Below are 17,667 nucleotides of genomic sequence, written 5' to 3' on the forward strand. Positions count from 1 at the left end.
AGAGGACTGTAAGACCGCACTAGAAGGTCTGACATCCAGCCATGCCACCGAACACCGGTGACAATTAGGACACCAGCATGTTTTGCCATCAGTCACACAGTCCTGCTCCACCCCAAGTGAAATGTGTCCCTGTGGAAGAAAGAAATACATGAAACCTATGGGATAATTACCAAATAAAAGGGCCAGAGGAAGAAACAAAGGGTTTCAAACCATTTTGCTTTAATACAGAATGTAGAATTAAGGAAACGGCTTCTGCATTAGAAAACCCACAGTCTCTGTGAGCCCAGAGCCCCGCTGTGGGTGATGCAACGGAGGGAGGTAACGCAGACTTCTGCTGGGAATTCAGCAGAAACATGATTAATAGCACAGACTTAAAGCTATGGCTGCTTTATTTTGGAAATACACAGCTGTTTGAAGTGTGCAAAAAGGAGAAAGGAAAACAGCGGGCTGAGCCAGCGAGGAACGAGCCTGGTGCTCAACGCACAAGAAGGGAAACGAGAATGTGCTTTTCTTCCTGCAAGGAAAAGCCACTTCCTCGTGTCTGTTGCACAGCAACGTCTTTCCAGAGCCAGCTTAAATTTCTAAGTCTGTGTAAAGAAGCGTGGTTGTTCCCTTAGGCTTGCGACAGAGACTAACAGCACAAGTTCAGCCTATTCTCATATATAGAATATATAAGAAATTATAGTGTCTATATGTATCTGATACCAATGTGAATATGTATGTCTGTCTTATCTATATTAAGCTATGATGAAACAGCTGCAGTAGAAGCAGAGTCTCACTAGGCTCTTTCTAAAAACTAAAAGACCGGGCTGAATCGCCTCTGGAGGCACCTCCCTCTCTTCATTATTGAGCATAGAAAGAGCTGAAAGAACTGGATTTCTTAGCCGAGGGACTGGAGCGAGGTGAGGTTCCTTCAAGCCAGAAAAGATCAGCAAGAGCCCTCAAACCTGTTTTTCTTTAGAATTCCACAGTTTCCAAGTAATATCTTCCTTCAAAAGCCCTCTTCCCCCTGCCACAAGAGCACTTAAGCAACTGATCAGGATCAGAGCGACCTCTCTTCTCCATCAGCTCCATGTATTGAAGGCATTTGAAGGGAAAGGACACATGGAGTTGTGCACTCTGCTCTGCCATAGGATTTTACTGTTGAGCCAAAATCCTTTCAGCTCTTAGCCCAAATTAGAGCCAGTTGAGGAGTTTCAAGCCTCAAGGCTGACAGACACCTGGGACTACAGCAAGGTGTGAGTTACGTTCACTGCCACAATACCCTACACGTGTGGAAAGGAGAACGCGAGGTAGAGCCATGCAGGTCCAACCCAACACTGGCCAAGCCCCACGGACATTGTGGGATTCCAAACATCTGCAGACCACAGCTGGAGGCCCCTTTGTGCTGCTGGAAAGGCCCAGGAGAGGCTTAACCAGGATGGGCTTGTGCTGCCTGAGCACTGCCTCTGAGCTGGGTGTTTCTGGCCATTCTCCTCCAGGGACACTCAACTCCCCCTTTTCCCATCATTTGAGTCCTTCTCTTTTCTAGGGAAGCGTGAGCTTAGTGGTGCATGCACAAACCAGGCACGTCGCAAGAAGAGACAGAGGCCGCGAATGCATTGCAAAGAGCAAGTTTATTGTAGTTCCCTCTCTACCGGGGGATCTCCGAAGTCGCACCTGAACTCCCATGCAGAGGTGACACCAGCGGGGACGCAGGCGCTGGTCAGTTCAGCCCTGGTAGGAGATCGCTGGGCCTGCTGAGCTCGCCTGTATTTCAAGGCTTCAGGCAGGCGCAGCCTCTCACTCTTTCTCACAACAAAGCAGGGATCTCAGACACAGTGATAAGTTGTCTGGCATTTACCACAGGCCTGTGTTATCTAACACAGAGGTTCTGCTCATCAAGCACACGAGGTCAGTAAAACAATTAGTGTGGTGTATGTGCTTTTTCTACAGACAGCTGCAAGTCACTTGGGCCTATTTACATTTAACCAAGCTCCTCGCCAAATCTTCCAACGGCTGGAAAATACACACCGGTGGACAGGACAGCTGGGGAGCAGGATGAGTGAACACGGACTCACCACCCAGGTTCCAGCAGGCTGCACCCCACCGTGTCCTGCCAGGCTCAGAACCAGGACCAGGCTGGGAGGGAAGAGCTGCTGCTGCAGCAGTTGGCGTGAAGGCACAACAGGGAGCGGAGATGTGGCTCCTGCCTCGGGCCCTCCCATGAGCGGAAGGGGGGCAAGGGGTGCCCTGATGGCTGGTCCCAAAGTCCCCCCACCCTGGAAGCCGCTGCTGGGACAGATGCTGCAGTGTGCCCAAGGGTGGCTGTGGGGCTGAAGAACTGCATGAGGTCCGTGACCATGACCTGTCAGCCTGGAGAGGAGAAGCTCTGGGCAGACCTTATTGCAGGCTCTACGGACTTAAAAGGGGCTGAAAGGAAAGATGGGGACAGACTTTTGAGCAGGGCCTGTTGCGATAGGATGAGGGGTGATGGTTTTAAACTAAAGGAGGGAGATTCAGGCTGGACATGAGGAAGGAATTGTTGCTCATGAGGGTGGTGAGAGCCTGGTTCAGGCTGGCCAGAGTGGTGGTGGATGAACATGGTGGAGACATCCCAGGCCAGGCTGGACGGGGCTCTGAGCAACCTGAGCTGGTGAAGATGTCCCTGCTCATGGCAGGGGGGGAACTGGGGAGCTGGGAAGGTCCCTCCAACCCAAACGATTCTATGATACTATGTGGCAAGGGCAAGGACCTGTCAAACGGAAAGCTGCAGAAAATCATATTCTGCTACTCAGGCAACATGGGACTAACCTTTACTATGGCAAAACCAAACTGAAAATAGAAAAGCAAACAATTATTTTGGAAGCTGGAGTGACTTTGCAGTTTGTTGCTGAACTGGTAATTCTTGTGCAGCTTCTGTTTGCTGCTGAACATCTGCCTTCAATTCTTTCTCAAAGCTTGGCCTCTCACACACTTGGATACTGTTCTATTACCCTGGTAATCTGGAATAAACCTGCAGGAAAAAACTGAGCAGATGGGTAGAACAAATACCTGGAGAAATGTTATTCAAAAGATTAATAGGTAATTTCTAGTGAATCTTAGCTGTCAGCATCACACTCAACTTCACATTCTCTTGACTGTCAGTTTTCCTGATGTTTCGATTCTATATCTCCTCCACTAGATACCATCGTATGCACTTTCGTCTGATTACAGAACATCCCATACGATTCGTGACAAACCTTGTGTTGTTTTCAGCAGCAGCAGCTTTGAAATTCCGCTTTTTCTTCTCCTCGCCTACAACCTCAGGTGACCAAGTGTCCCTGCCAAGCCGCCCCGGATGACACAACCCCGGGGTTTCGGGGTGTGGGGTACGCAGCTGCAGGACACGATGCACCATGACCCAGGCACAGGACCAACCAGAACCCCCCCACTTTCAACGGAAACTTTTTATAGATGTTTCTCCTTCTCTACACCATTTCTGGTTATAAAAATACTACTGCTTTGATGAAGTCCTACCTCTGGCCAGAAGCTTTCATGAGAAGAGTTTAATCTCGCTTCTTTTCACAAGCAGTTATTTCAGCAGAACAGAACCACGCCGCCTCGAAGGTGGCTGATCCCGCCGCATCCAGCCTAAGCCAGGGAACAAGATTATTTTCACCGTACTGGTTACTTTGGTGACCTGACGGAACCCTCCGAGTACCAACCCCCTGACTACGCAATGGAGGTAAAAGCATTTCCCTGGCAAAAGCGGGTTATAAAGGGATTATTCTTCTTACAAGGATATCAGTGAATTTCAGGCAGACCGGCAGCAACGTGACTTCTGGACCGTTCTCCTGGGACCTCCAGTGACAAATCTCGAAAGATATTCCTTTACGCATTCTGGGCTGACAGATGTGCGGCATCTGGAAAGGAACAGACCTGCGACCACTGTGATGAGTTAGATGAGATGTGGGAGATCACAGGAGCCAAGAGGAGCAGCCCCGCTGTATCAGGGCTGTCAGCGCCAGGTTCCTCCCCAGCCCCTCAAACAGGGACTCCATCCTGCTCCACAGTTGGGCGCTGCCTGATAAACTCTGGCTCCCACATCTCCAGCAGCACCATCCAGCCGGTTTTCAGCTCACAAAGCACGGGAAACACAGCTCTTTGTGCCTCCACACACACGTCTGTGCGCAGACCCAAGGCAAAGCAAGCTACAAACTTCTTCTGGTGAGAACTCCATCCTTTAAGCTGCTTCTTTCCATTCTGCTTAAGTACAAAACTCTGCTTTTTTCACCTCTGGGCACACGACTGCACTTTAAATTACATCAGTCTGACAAGGAGCAAGAGGCATTTATGTTCATTCAACACCTGTGGCAGACTGTACTCCTCTTTTGGAATAAAATCAACTAATAGCTGCTCCTAGACAGAGACTTTTCATGCATCAGTGAGGCCACTCCACAGGTGAATCAGTCTACAGCTCAAGATATTAGTCACCAAAGCCAATAACTCCAGGATTTCATGCACAGACTCAAAATGTATCTATAAAATACAGCTGTAAAGCTCTCCTGTGAGCCAAGAGAGCTCACAGATGACAGGTTTGAACAATAATTTGGTTTTTTATTAGCTTGCATCTTTTTGATCTAAATTTACTGAAGTCAAACCTGTATTTAATGCAGTTAAACACAGCAGGAGCTCAAGGCCGTACTGTGGGGTTGGTGGTTGTTTTTTTCTTGTGTGTTCAGGCTTTTTGCGTGCGGTTTGTTTTTTACTTTAGTATGCTGAAGGTATTTGATCCAGGAAAAAGCATTTACAACCAGAAAGTATCATTGTTCTCCAGTTATTTCAGTGTGTCCCAACAGCAAGTCACTGAAACAAAAAGGCAACTGGCACTTCTCCAGGAAGTTTTACTTCCAATAGGATAATGTCTATTTGCTAGAGAAAAAACAAGAATACAACAATAATGTTACAAGAGGCACTGATCCTGGCTTTATTCACTTCAAGATACATCCAACATTTGTTATAGCTCACTTGAAATTCAAAATGCTTTTAAGAAACCAACAGTAAAACCTTGGGGTTTGCCTTAGAGCGCTGTCAAGTTTTCAAATAGCAAGTGACTTCCCAGCAAGACTGTGTTCTGTATTACCATACAAAGATTAAAACTTGGCAGAAACCTTCAGTTTCTGACACCTGATGAATCGCGTTGGGAACGGTCAGCGTTTCTCTGGGGAGGAGGGTGGGTGTGCGGGGTCCTGAGCTGCTGCACCTTCTGACCCTGCACCGTTTTGGTGATTAAATGAAAACTGTCCCCCTGACAGTGCTCAAGGACTTGACCCCCCAAGTGCATCTTTGTACGTGGCAGCTCTAACAAGTTAGGACAGCGCTAAAAACTGCCGACAGTGTCTGCCGGCAAAGTGCTCGTTGTGATCAACCCAAACTCCTTGGCAGTATATTCTGTAAATTCAAGACTTATACAAGATAGTGTGTTGCAGCCATCATATGATGATGTTACCTATATCCTTTTTCCTGCATTTAGCTAAATTCTTTTTAAAGTGGTGAAGAGTGCAGGACTTAAGAAATATAACATTTCTCTATTAGAAGTTGAAAAATTTAGTACTACGACACTATGAAAGCTTACAGTACAGTTTGTCAATTCTACGTTAAGAGTCAGCATCAACGTGGTGTCTGAACCATCCCAAAGTTATACTCAGCATAATCAAGCAGTATCAACCTGTCCTGACATCACTTTCTGTGCAAAATCCATTCCCCTATTAATGCAGCCATAGAAGCATGAGCAGTTCTCATGTTGGTATATTGTCCCCCTGACATTTTGTGGCTGGTTTCTCTGTTTAATGACAGCCTAACTAAAAATAAGCTTGTTACATAAAAGCAAAATAACCTTTATGTAAAACTTTATTCTGGGTCTTGGACACAGTTCAGTGACATGATGTGCAGAATAACACGCCAACCATTCCCATGAGCTGTTTAAAGAGGAAACTGAAGGAAAAATCCAAATCAAAGACACTCACTGTTATAGTATCTTTAATTTATCTTGTGTTTTACAGAAGTCTGAATGGATTAAAAAGCACCTCCTTTCCCATCACGTTCCTTACAGTTGGTAAAACATATTCAATGAGCAAAGGTATGTGAACAGCTTGAGGATCTGCATCTTGCAAGGATTTCACAGACCAATCAAAAGCCCAATTTCCTGTAGTTTTTACAACCTTGTTTTAATACAATGGTAAATCCATTCCGATTGCAAACCTGTCCAGTCACATCTCCCCAGAACACTTTGCAAAATCCAGTGTTGATTAGCAAACTAGTTAGCTTTGGCACGGAGCTGTGCTCTCTTGCCTGTGACAGCCTGGAAACCAGTTTTGATGCTGGCGACGGAGCAGCGAGAGTGGCAGGTCTCACACTGCAAGAAGTATAATCTGGTGTCCTTCTGTAGGATTGTGTCCGGTGACCGACACGTGTGACAGGTGACATACTCCTCTGCAGAGAAGGAATTAAGTTGCAGTTAAAGGATAATGTGGACAAGTCACCACTTCTTCAGCCTTTAGTTTCACAGTTGTCTTGAAAGGCTGTTCAAATGCAGCTACTAACTTAGAAGTGGGTTCACTGTGAAAACCATGGAGGTTGAGGCAACCTAAAAATTCCCCCTCGTTCCCAGGTTAATGAAGCCTGGGTTTCATATGGTACATTATGCACTGACACTGGTGTTTTAAAAATAGTAACAACCAATTAAGACTTCCCACTGGCATTCTAGAACTTCCTCTGCTGAAACAGCATTACCAGATGTCAGCAACTCTTGTACAGACACAGCACTAAACCAGTGGGTTTTGTTACATAAAATCTGCGAGGCCTTTGGCCAGCAGCACACACACTGTATTTATTAATTAATGTGTACAACAAACTTTAAAATTAACAATTACTGTTATTTTCCATAGTCCTCATCAAAGCCAAGAAATCAAAGTCAGAAGAAAACAAGCAATTCTCAAACACTCTTTTTTCCTTGGTATGTTTTAGTGCCAGGACAGAGTACGACCTACGTGCTTATTACAACCACCTGTATTTGCATTATTCCATTATAAAGCTGCAGTAAATTTATAGCTTCTTAGCACAGAATGTCCACGGCACGCACACACGTGGGCCATACATGGGCCACCGCTCATCAAAAAGGGGCTGAGAGAAATCTGTAGTGGAAAAGGGAGTTTTACTTACTGATATATCTTCTCAAGACATTTTCTATCTGTTTTTGCTGGAATCTTCCTTTGATTACAAGTTGGTTGTTACCATCTATTGAGCCACTAAGTTAAAAGAAAAAGTAATTATTTGATTTGCAGAAGACGTCATGTGTTAAAACAAGTCAGGAACATGAAGCAGGATAACGGTGCATTCTTCAAGATAACAGTAAGCCAGGATTACTTTGTGGAAAAAAATGCACAGTTCTGAAGGCACTTGAAAACCCACAGGAAGTTTTACCCAAACACAACCCCCATGGCAGTAAAAGCGAACTCCAGCAGAGAAGAGCCTCATATTTAAGGTACCCATTTAGAAGAACTTCACAGAACTGAGAATTAACACCTGCATAGCTCAGAGAAGCGACCAAGACGACTCCCTAGCAAGGTGTAATATGCTGAACAGATGTCATGCATGCAGGAGGCAATGGCAATGTGGTTAAGCTCATACACAGCCCAGCAGCCTTACCTTGTACCCAATTCTGCCAACAAAAATGCCAGAAGATGTTTTGGCTGACGATGTAATCTAAAAATAGAGTAAGGATATGTTTAACCTTCCCCCTTCAGAGAAATCTGATATTTACACCAGGCCTGGCAGGCTAAAATGATTTTAAATTACTAAGTTTAAAAGGCAGCAGTGCCAGAGGGTCTGCACCAAAGTGCAAGGGCAGACAATGAGGACACAAGAAAACTGAGCAGTCCATAAAAATAAACCCACCGCCCCTAAAAACTAAACTCACAATTACAGTAACTATTTTTCTGTTCTTATCCTCCCATCCCCTCACCGTTCCCCCAAAAAAGCGTTACTAGCTACCATTCAAAATTCACTTTAGGGGACTATCCAGATCCTCAGTGTGATTTCACCAGCACTGTTTTCTGGCACATTCGTAAAACAAATCAGATATGCATTCCCAGAAGTGCTCACAAAGAACACAACTGCCCTCATGAGGAATAATTAAGATGTAGAAAGCACTGCAGAAAAGAATGGATAAAACTACTGAATTCCATACTGTTTACCAAGAGAACGATATTTGTAGTCAGGTCAAATTAGATATCATTTTTCCCACCCCTCCTCCCAAGACCTGCAAATAAATATCACTGGTGACCCAACTACAGAAGCTGGTAAACTCACAAAACCAATACATTCAGTTTTAGGGGCCCATGTAGCAAGCCTACAATTCTCATAATTGAAGTATAAAATAAGAAATTATCTCAAACCATCTTCATAAATATCTTCTTCCAGAGAGGAACCCTGCAGGATGACTGAAACAGCTTTTGGTTTGCTCCTGGTTTGCCAGAGTCTTGTGTCAGAAAACACACATTCAACACAAAAGCCAACAGCCCTGACAAGTGCATCCATTCGCTATTCCTGGGAAATCTCAAGAACACACTTACAATTTGCAGATGTCTGTAAAGTTGACAAAAGATGTTTTCTTGGTCCCTACTCTTACAACCTGCGGAGGCTTCATGACAAATTTTCGTTTTTCTCCAGCTACCATATCTGGGTTTTTTTCCCGCATGATGTTAAATACTCTATTGAGCAACTGCAAGAAAAAAAGACCCACATGAACACATCTCATTTCTCAAATGAAGCACATCCCCTCGAAAACCTCGAAACACCGTTCACAATGAATATCTGACCATTAGCATTGCCCCATGTTTTTTTGAGCACACACTTTAAAAAAAATGTTCTGATAGATGCAAAATAAAAAGGCCATTTCACTAACGGTTTATTTCATAACCCACAATAACTCAGTCTATTTGCAGAGGTGTTTTAACTATCACTAATATTGCCCTATATGAAAGTTAACTGTGATAAAAGATGTGCTGTTACTTTCAGTTAGAAACAGGACATATGAACTTAAGGCCTTGCTCTACTGATGCACATCAACAAAGATTTTTCAAGTGTCTTTAGAACATTACCTCATCATATGTGTAGTCCCTTTCTGAGCCTGCCCACGCAGGTCCTGACTGAAGGCTAAAAGAAATTCCATCATCTTTTTTGCTATCTTCATCCTCAAAAGCTGTGAAGAAAGTTTGGGATTCATTAAGAAAAAACATTCTTTAACCTCCATTCCTAAAAGGGACATCAAAGACTATTCCACTAAGATGCGAAGACAAGTCTTCTCTGTCTGCCTACAAGGAACACCAGCACTTATGGCAAGGTTACACAGTGCTTTTACAGAACATTTTTCTGATAAACAATCCAGCGGTATAGGTAAGAAAATGAATTTTGAAACAAAAAGGCACTTGAACAGAACTTAGTTGCCTACAACATGTGTGGGGGACTACGGTGTGTCTGTGGATTCCCTGATGGAGGGCATGGGAACAGAAATTAGCCCTGAAGACATGAAGGCCTACCTGTCAGAAAGATGGGAGTAAAGGAGTATCCAGAGATATTGAAGATGTACCCGTGAGAGAGAAGGGAGTAAAAGAGTAACACTGATGATAGCAAAAATAGCCAATGAGATGTTACTGCTGTAACTCGTAACCAATAGAGAAGGGACACATGAATTGGTATAACTGTATAAAAATGCACTTGTGGCAATAAATGGCATCTACTACTTTCATCCTGGAAGAACCTGGTCTATGTCGTTTGTCCGTCTCAACCACGACAAACATGGACTACATTTCACTTTTAACGTCTAATCGAGCTGGGTTATACTTTTACCTTCATCCTTCTCCATTATCTCATCTTCATCTGGAAACTTCACATTCTTTTTTTTCTTCTTTTTATTGCCCAGCATGATATCAAGGTCATCCTCAGGTTCTACTGCCTCTGGCACGTCTCCTTCAATTTTCAAGTCCTGCAAAGAAATAACAAGACCGTAGTTTACAATATTAGAACACCAATCTCCATTGCACTGCATTTGAAATAATACTAGTAGCATGCTATACTAGATGAATACTAGTAATATCCACCACAATCCTAAAAGGTAGCAGGGAAGAATGGAACTAAAGCATTAAGATGCTGAAGGGCGTGCTGCACTACCACCACGACGCAGAGCTAGATATTTTTATGCCAAGCTGAGATACAATAAAGTATGTGCATCTAACAGTGCAGCCTTGTTACTAAAACTTAAGTTTATACTATTCCCTTTGGAATACTTGATTTCCTACTAAGTGATCAACGCAGGCAAAAATCTTCTGGTCTAGCTTCAAGAGCAAGGTCACATTATACTCACCTTAAAGGCATGAGCCATTTGAGGGGCTAAGGGAACAAAATACCCCACACGGCAGACAATAAGGTGAGGCAAAGCTGTGCTACCTGCAGCCAGTCCCATTTGTTATCACAATTCTGCACATGTAGAGAACATGGAGCAAACATTTCACCTGTCTGGGGCAGATCAGAGGGACATTTTCCTCCCCAAAAGGCAGAATCTAAGGAAGAGGTTTACACATAACATTTCTCTGCCCTCTCGCTCTCTGGGCTGGCCAGTTACACTGACACTTGATACAAAAAAACAACTTGAGAAGAGCAAAAATATCTTGTACACCTTCTGAAACACAGAACAGTAGACAATTTCTAACCCACCAGAATAAATGATTCCTGAGCAGATATACAGCCTTTATTTGAAGGCCGGGCCTTTAAAGGACTATTCTGTGTGGCTTCTGTCATCCATTTACTTCTCTCACCCCAAAAGACAATTAACCTCGATGCCAGCCAACCCTTACTACAGATTGCAGAATTACTTGCTCATTGTGCAGATCAGTTAGATTATTTTCATTTCTGGGCAAAAAGTGCTCCAGGAGCAACATGTTTAGCAGAACCTACTATATATGAAAGACACGGTGAAATGTAAGTTTCATTATTAATCGCACTACCAGATGATGACAGACTGGAAACAAATCCTGCACTGCCAATCCCCAGAAAATGAAAGCAAGAAAGCTTTCAGCCATAGACAAATGACCTAGTTATGTGAACAAACCTTTACGCCTTCTTCTGCTTCATCTATATCAAATATCTTTTTTGTTTTTTTCTTCTTTTTCTTTTGATTGAAGAAGTTTAAGTCATCCAGGTCATCTGTTGCATCTAAAAACCAAAGGATTACCAGAAGTATAATAACTGTAGAAACAGTTCAGACATGAATGTTTCTAATTTACATCCAAATCTTCAGAACTATACAGTAAGAGATAAGCAATAATCTGTAGCACCTGCAGATATCCTTCAGGTTTTAAAGAGGTCATTCCCTTCTATCCCCAAACACCTTAGAATTGTTTTACAGTTTCTGCATCTTCTAAATGCATTTACTTAAAAATTAAGTGCTTAATCTCTGTCTGCTGTACAAGAGAAACTATTCACTTTTGTTGTTATAAGAGAAATGCTTGGAAAAAAAGAAGAAACTGCAGGAGGAAGATACAGTTTATTTGCTTTACTGTAGGAGCCAATTTAATCAACAAACTGGATTTCAGTTAACAGCATTCTCTGAATCAGGTTATCGTTAAATGACATTGGCCTCAATTTAAAAAGCAAGGTTATATTCACAATTGCAAGCTTAATTCCTGAAAGATTCTGAAGAACATTCTAGTTGTCACATTTACAGCTGTCCAAAAACCAAAACCCCCCGTACCCATATTTCTGTTATCATACTATTGCTTAGTTGTTCAAATGAAAACCAGTCATAGTTGTGTATTGTAATAACTGCATGTGGAAGACATAAAACTTCATGACAACTATTTTATGGTTCTCTTTTCATTGTCTCACACAAAAGAGTGTGAGTCAAGAAAGCAGAATTTAAATAAGCCAGTGGTAGTTTGCTGGCTGGCTGTGAATGTGATTTCAAGCAGGAGGGAAATCCACCCTCCAAACAGGCAGAGTGTTACTCACAAGCCTCCAAACAAACCTGGGCCCCAGCATTATACACTCTGATGCCAAATTCTTGAAACAGGGCTTGTAGTCTCAAAATACAGGGCTACCTTTGCGAGCTTATCTACACAGATTCACTTTACCTTTCTTCCTGCTGTCTTCTTCGTCTGCTTCAACATCTTTGTCTTCTGTTGGCTCTGGTTCAACTTCTTTTGTTTCTGACTGCTGAGTCTCTTCTGCTTGCGTATCCCCTCCTTCCTCATCCAGCATAAAGGGCTTCTTCTTTTTCTTCTTCTTCTTGCTCATAGTAGGATCAAAAATCATCTGTAAAAGTCAAAAGTTCCTTAGCAACACAATTATCACCTTCCATTTAATATTTGTAACACCTTCAAGTTTCTCTTGAGATTCCTTCAAGTTACACAAACTGCCCCCCGGCTTCAATCTCAAGGCGGGATTTTTCTAGAGCTGTAACAACGTAACACAAGTTAACTGACCCAAAACAGTGATTACTGAAAACACTGCAGATCTTGTCCCAAGGCATGACTGATGAGACCAATTACAAAAGAGACATTACAACACTACTTGACAGTTCAGAGCTTCTGTGACTTTTCCTACGATAGTCCAAGTTTCTTTCCATTTCTGTATTAGCTTGGCTGAAAATATATTAAAGCTAGGCGTCTTTCACAGACTAACTACCAGCTACTTCTTGGTTTTATTATCACTATGCACTCAAACTTTGAAGTAAGACTATGCAAAGCCACCACTGAATCACTCAGCATCAGAAAAAAAAAATGAAGTTCATTTATACCACAGAGCCTGGTTACTTACCAGTTACACTTTGTACTTCTATTCGTGAGACATGTTAATTTCCAGATTTATTAAAAGGCAAGATCTACCAACAACTCTCTTGACAAGAATGCTCTGGACTAGGGACAAGCCCAGAAGGGGCTGGTGACACAGCAAGAACTATACCAGCTCTCAACACTACAAAGTAGCAAAGGTCTCATCCTTTTCCCACACTGGTGGGAAACTGAACCTCAGAGACCAAGTGATTAAAAACCATTAATGAGCTCTTTAGCCAGCAAAGCAGCTTAATGCACCTAGTCTGGCTGTGAAGAAGGCGCTAACCCCAAGACTCACTTTTAACCTATCCAGCAGCTGCAGACCTGAGATATTTAACACATGAGCTCTTCAGTTTTCCAACACAGGAATGCTTCCTACTTTTGTCACTGAAGATGCAAGTTTGATGTCACAGCTTCTGGTCACTTTTGTTACAGACATCTGGCCATATTTTCACACCATAGTATCTATTTAACGTATCAAACCATTTTTGACACTTGAGACTTTCTCCAGCAATCTTTTCCTCTCACTTCTCATTCTCCTACACATATTTTAGTGATATGCTGATTTTCTGGAACTTACACGTTTCATAAAGGCTCTACTGACAGACAGCAAGCTGCACATGTAAGTGTCTGAAGCGGCACATCACAGAAGGGTCCACAGACATGGGACACTGAAGCTTAAGGCTTTCAAAGGGCTCAAGTGTGTCTTTAGTTGTACACGCTGCGCTACAACAATTTTCAAAAGAGGGTTTCCCTCTAATGCTTCGTTAGTCGCATGTGTGAATCATGCTCTTACAATGCACCGTAAGCAAAGACTGTGCACAACCGGTTGTGCTGTCTGCTGGCTCCCTGCTGCAACCCCAACCCGCCAAACAGAGGGAGAGGCGCCCGCAGCTCCGGGAACAAGCACACGAACGCTGTTTTCAAGATCATGACTCATTTCAGTGAAGAAGCTTTGCAAGACTCTGAAAAGTTTTATATCCTCTCACATGATTAAGCAAACATAAGATGGGAATGGCAGAAGATGTGCCAGGAGAGGGTCAGTGGGACATGAGGAAAAGGTTCGTCACCCAGAGGTGCTGGACACTGAACAGGCTCCCCAGGGAGGTGTCACGGCCCAACCTGACAGTGTTCAAGAAGAGACTGGACAACGTCCTCAGACACACGGGGTGACCTGTGGGGTGTCCTGTGCAGGGACAGGAGTTGGACCCCATGAGCCTTGTGGGTCCTTCCAACTCAGGACATTCTATGATTCTACGAACATATGATGTATTTCTAAGATTATGCTTAGATCACGTGTAATGATTTCTAAGAACGAACTAGCCCACCCACCCTAAATCACTCTTCTCTTTGTGAAGAAACAGCCATCTTTCATTCCAAACCACCATAAAGCACTTCTTGTGCCTACAAGAGACATCGTGTCTTCAGTAGCACCAGTCTCAACTGAAGTTAACACACAAAGACAACTTCTGGATGCAGGAGATCATTTTTTTCAGCATTAAAACTGTGTAGCTGGCCTTGGACAGAACACTGCTCTGAAGATCCACTCCATCCACCCAGGTCAGGCCAAGCTCCTGCAAACACAAGACCCCGTCATAACATGTGAGCTGCTCTCAGGAAATAACAGAATAGTTCCACAACGGGAGAAGGAGGCCTACGCCTGGAATATTTTGTTCACCAAGGGCTCCAATGAAAACTAAGCAGGAGTCTTAAGTCACACATGCTTTAACAAATCATGATATAAACTAGACCAGCCTGATAACCAGGCCATGATGTGTTTGCCTTTCTGAGCTAAACGTTTCAGAAGTTCCTTTATTTCTTTTCTCTATTCTGTATATTTGATTAGTCAAAGCATTACAATACCATTTAAGCACCGAGAAACTGTACAAACTTGCAGGCCCTCTGCTGAAGGGGCTGTAGCCTCCAGCACAAATACAAACCCTCTGCTTTTCCTGTGTCAAAATGGTTATAAACTTCTACCCTTATTCTGCTCTCAGAGCCAAGTCCCATATGGGGTTTTGTCTTCTGTGGACCACACAGTTCTTTCTCACATCCAGCTACATTCATCTACTCCTTATTTCAAATGACTAAACAGTCAAAATCCCAACTTACAGAAAACTTGCAAGTGAAAGAACAGAGCTTTATACTTCAAGTCCGACTCTCAAGACAGAAGCCAACACAACTCTAAACCACTGTGACATTGGCAAACGCTGGGGATTCTAACTGCGCTCACAAATAAATCCCATTTCATTAGTCTGAATAAACACAGGCAGGTCTACAAAGCACACAGCAACTCTGCGCTACTAAGCATAGTTCAGCTATCCTTACGCTACACCGAGTCAATGTCTACGATAGAGTGCGAAATGGCAAAGACCAACCTGCCCCTAAACTCCCTGGCTGCTCAAAACAAAGCATTCTCCAATATTATTTCCGGAAGCTTCAGAGAACTGCAGGGCGAGAATAACTTTTAGATATCCAGTAGGATTTTTAATAGAGCAAACAGATGTTAACAAACTGTTTCCCGCTGCAAACGGGGCCTGTGTTGCCTCTGTGGCTGCACCTCTGGCAGCACTCGGGCAGGAGATGTTCCACCAGGGAGTTTCATTTTGTATACAGCTCTGAACATCTTAAGCTACAGTCCAATGCAAGAAACCGAAGTTTTGTAACACCTATACCATTTTAAGGTGCAAATGTGTCTTCATCCTCCTCACTGTTGGAGGGTTGTTTGCTTTAAAAAGTTTCACCAAGTTAACGTCAATAACAAACTACTTGGCTCCTAACAACCAAATACAGAGAAGTTCTGGAAGGCACGTGTGCTCACTCACTCACACATGCACTAGCCAGATGTAACAGTGACCGTTCAACAATGATACCTTATTCTGTCAGTCTGCTACATAAAGCACTCCAGAAGTATAACTTTATTATACTAGATATTCCTGATATCACTTCAATAGGAGAACAAATTCATTATGCAAGAAAAAGTAGTTTTACTGACACTTAAATACAACTGGGAAACTCCAGGTGAACTGCTCAAAGGTTCTGTGATTACCTGAGACAGAAAGCGTCTGACGCAAGGATTCCTGGGCCCTAATTTCTGGAACCAGAGCACAGCCTAGACATTAGAGCTGCAGTTCCAGGGACATAATTAGGCATAAAAATGCAGCACATTCATTCTAGATGTCAAAGTAGCTGAATAAGTCAGTCTCAACTACCATTAAAATAATTAGTAATTACACTAGTTCTCCTTTACTATGCAGGACAAATGAGGGCTTGCCTGTCTCCATGGCTAGAGTGACCATTTGCTCAAAGGAAACATGTCACACAGGTATTTTAGACACCAGAGAGAAGAGCAGCAGCAGCCATCTCATGGATCCAGCCAGTGCAGTTCCCCACAGGCTACAGTCACCCATCAGGGTGCTTCAGAGATGCAAAGCTTCCCTTTTCCCCACCAGAGCAACTGAAACGCGGTTAGTAAAGGCACACGGCAGGAACAACACGTGAAAGGTTTCTCAGACACAGAGGTGTCTACTTCCCTGAGGTGTGCCAGGGCAAACACCACGGGATCCGGAAAACAGGGAGGTATCATTTGTTAAGATGCAGCTATTTAGCTCTCCGGGTTAAAGGCGAGTTATTAAAGCTCCAGACAGTGGCAAATACGCTAACTGAACGCTACGTCTCGTTAGCAAAGCACAGAACACGATGGAGAAGGGGTGGCGGGGAAATCCGCCGCCCTCCCCGGGCCCCCCTCCGCCAGAGCTGGCGGAACACGGCAGCTCCACCAGTTCTCTGCCTCCCCACGGCCGCGGGCCGGCGGGACCGCGCGGCGCAGACGCCGGGAGCTCCGGGGAAGGCGCCAGCGCCCACTCGGCCTCCGCCCCGCGCACCGAGAGGCGGTCGCGGCCCCCGCTGGAGGACGGCGGCGAGCGGGGCAGCTGCCGGTGCCGCCGAGCGGGGCCGCGGGGCCCATTCCCCTCCGGCCGCCCGAGCACCGGGGCGCCGGTCCTGCCCCGGGGCGGAGGCCGCGCTCGCCGTAGGCCTCAGGCCCGCTCTCCCACATGGCGGCGGCCGCGGCGCAGGTCTCGGGCCCGGCTCCCCCGCGAGGGCAGCGGCCGCCGGATCTCACCTCGTCGCCCGACATGGCTGCGGCCGGGCGCGGAGCGGTGCAGCGCGGGAGGCGGGCGGAGCGGCGGGCGCGCAGGGACCGGATCAGCCGTTGCCCGCGACCGCCGCGGTCGGCTCTTGCATCAGCGCTCCCCTCCCCCGCGCGCCCCGCGCCTGCGCAGCCGCCCCGCGCACGCGCGTCCCGCCGCGGCGCCTCGCGGGAGTTGTCGTTTGCGGAGCGGCGGCGGCACAATTGCAATCGAATTAAACAGTATTTAATACAATATTACAACAATTGCAACAAATACCATTTCCCTGAAAATAAAACAAACAGTTTCAGAACAAATATGAGGCCTTAGTACTTATTTTTAAGATGTTCTTTAGGCTTTGCTGCTACCCCTATCTACAGTCATGCTGAATAAAGTTAAATGTGTTCACGAGGTGTTAACGGCCTGGCCCGGCGGGGCAGCGGGTTTGTCACCGCTGTCACCTCACGGAATCCCAGAATGCCAGGGGTTGGAGGGCCCTGGAAAGCTCATCCAGTGCAATCCCCCCATGGAGCAGGAACACCCAGATGAGGTTACACAGGAAGGTGTCCAGGCGGGTTGGAATGTCTGCACAGAAGGAGACTCCACAACCCCCTGGGCAGCCTGGGCCAGGCTCTGCCACCCTCACCAGGAACAAGTTGCTTCTCATATTTATGTGGAACCTGTCAAAA

At 44.9% G+C, this 17,667-nt stretch overlaps 1 protein-coding gene across 1 annotated transcript; it reads right to left on the reverse strand.

Moving 5' to 3' along the window:
- Positions 1-5,983: 5,983 nt before the first annotated feature.
- EIF2S2 (eukaryotic translation initiation factor 2 subunit beta) lies at positions 5,984-17,153 on the reverse strand. The gene is made up of 9 exons (XM_065032579.1): positions 16,972-17,153; positions 12,150-12,330; positions 11,129-11,232; positions 9,871-10,006; positions 9,123-9,223; positions 8,595-8,743; positions 7,669-7,725; positions 7,183-7,268; positions 5,984-6,453 (listed from the first exon to the last, which is right to left on the reverse strand). The coding sequence occupies exons 1-9, from the start codon at positions 16,984-16,986 to the stop codon at positions 6,278-6,280; spliced, it is 1,005 nt and encodes a 334-aa protein (XP_064888651.1). The 5' UTR covers positions 16,987-17,153; the 3' UTR covers positions 5,984-6,277.
- Positions 17,154-17,667: the final 514 nt, after the last annotated feature.

Source organism: Columba livia, chromosome 16 (assembly GCF_036013475.1).
Source record: "Columba livia isolate bColLiv1 breed racing homer chromosome 16, bColLiv1.pat.W.v2, whole genome shotgun sequence".
Lineage (NCBI taxonomy): Eukaryota > Metazoa > Chordata > Aves > Columbiformes > Columbidae > Columba > Columba livia.

Coding starts and splice junctions, on each gene's coding strand:
- EIF2S2 (XM_065032579.1), bottom strand. Junction 10,007..11,128: donor AAGCAGAAGAAGGCGTAAAG/GTTTGTTCACAT, acceptor ATTTCTTTGCAG/GACTTGAAAATTGAAGGAGA. Junction 7,726..8,594: donor TTTACAGACATCTGCAAATT/GTAAGTGTGTTC, acceptor CTCTATTTTTAG/ATTACATCGTCAGCCAAAAC.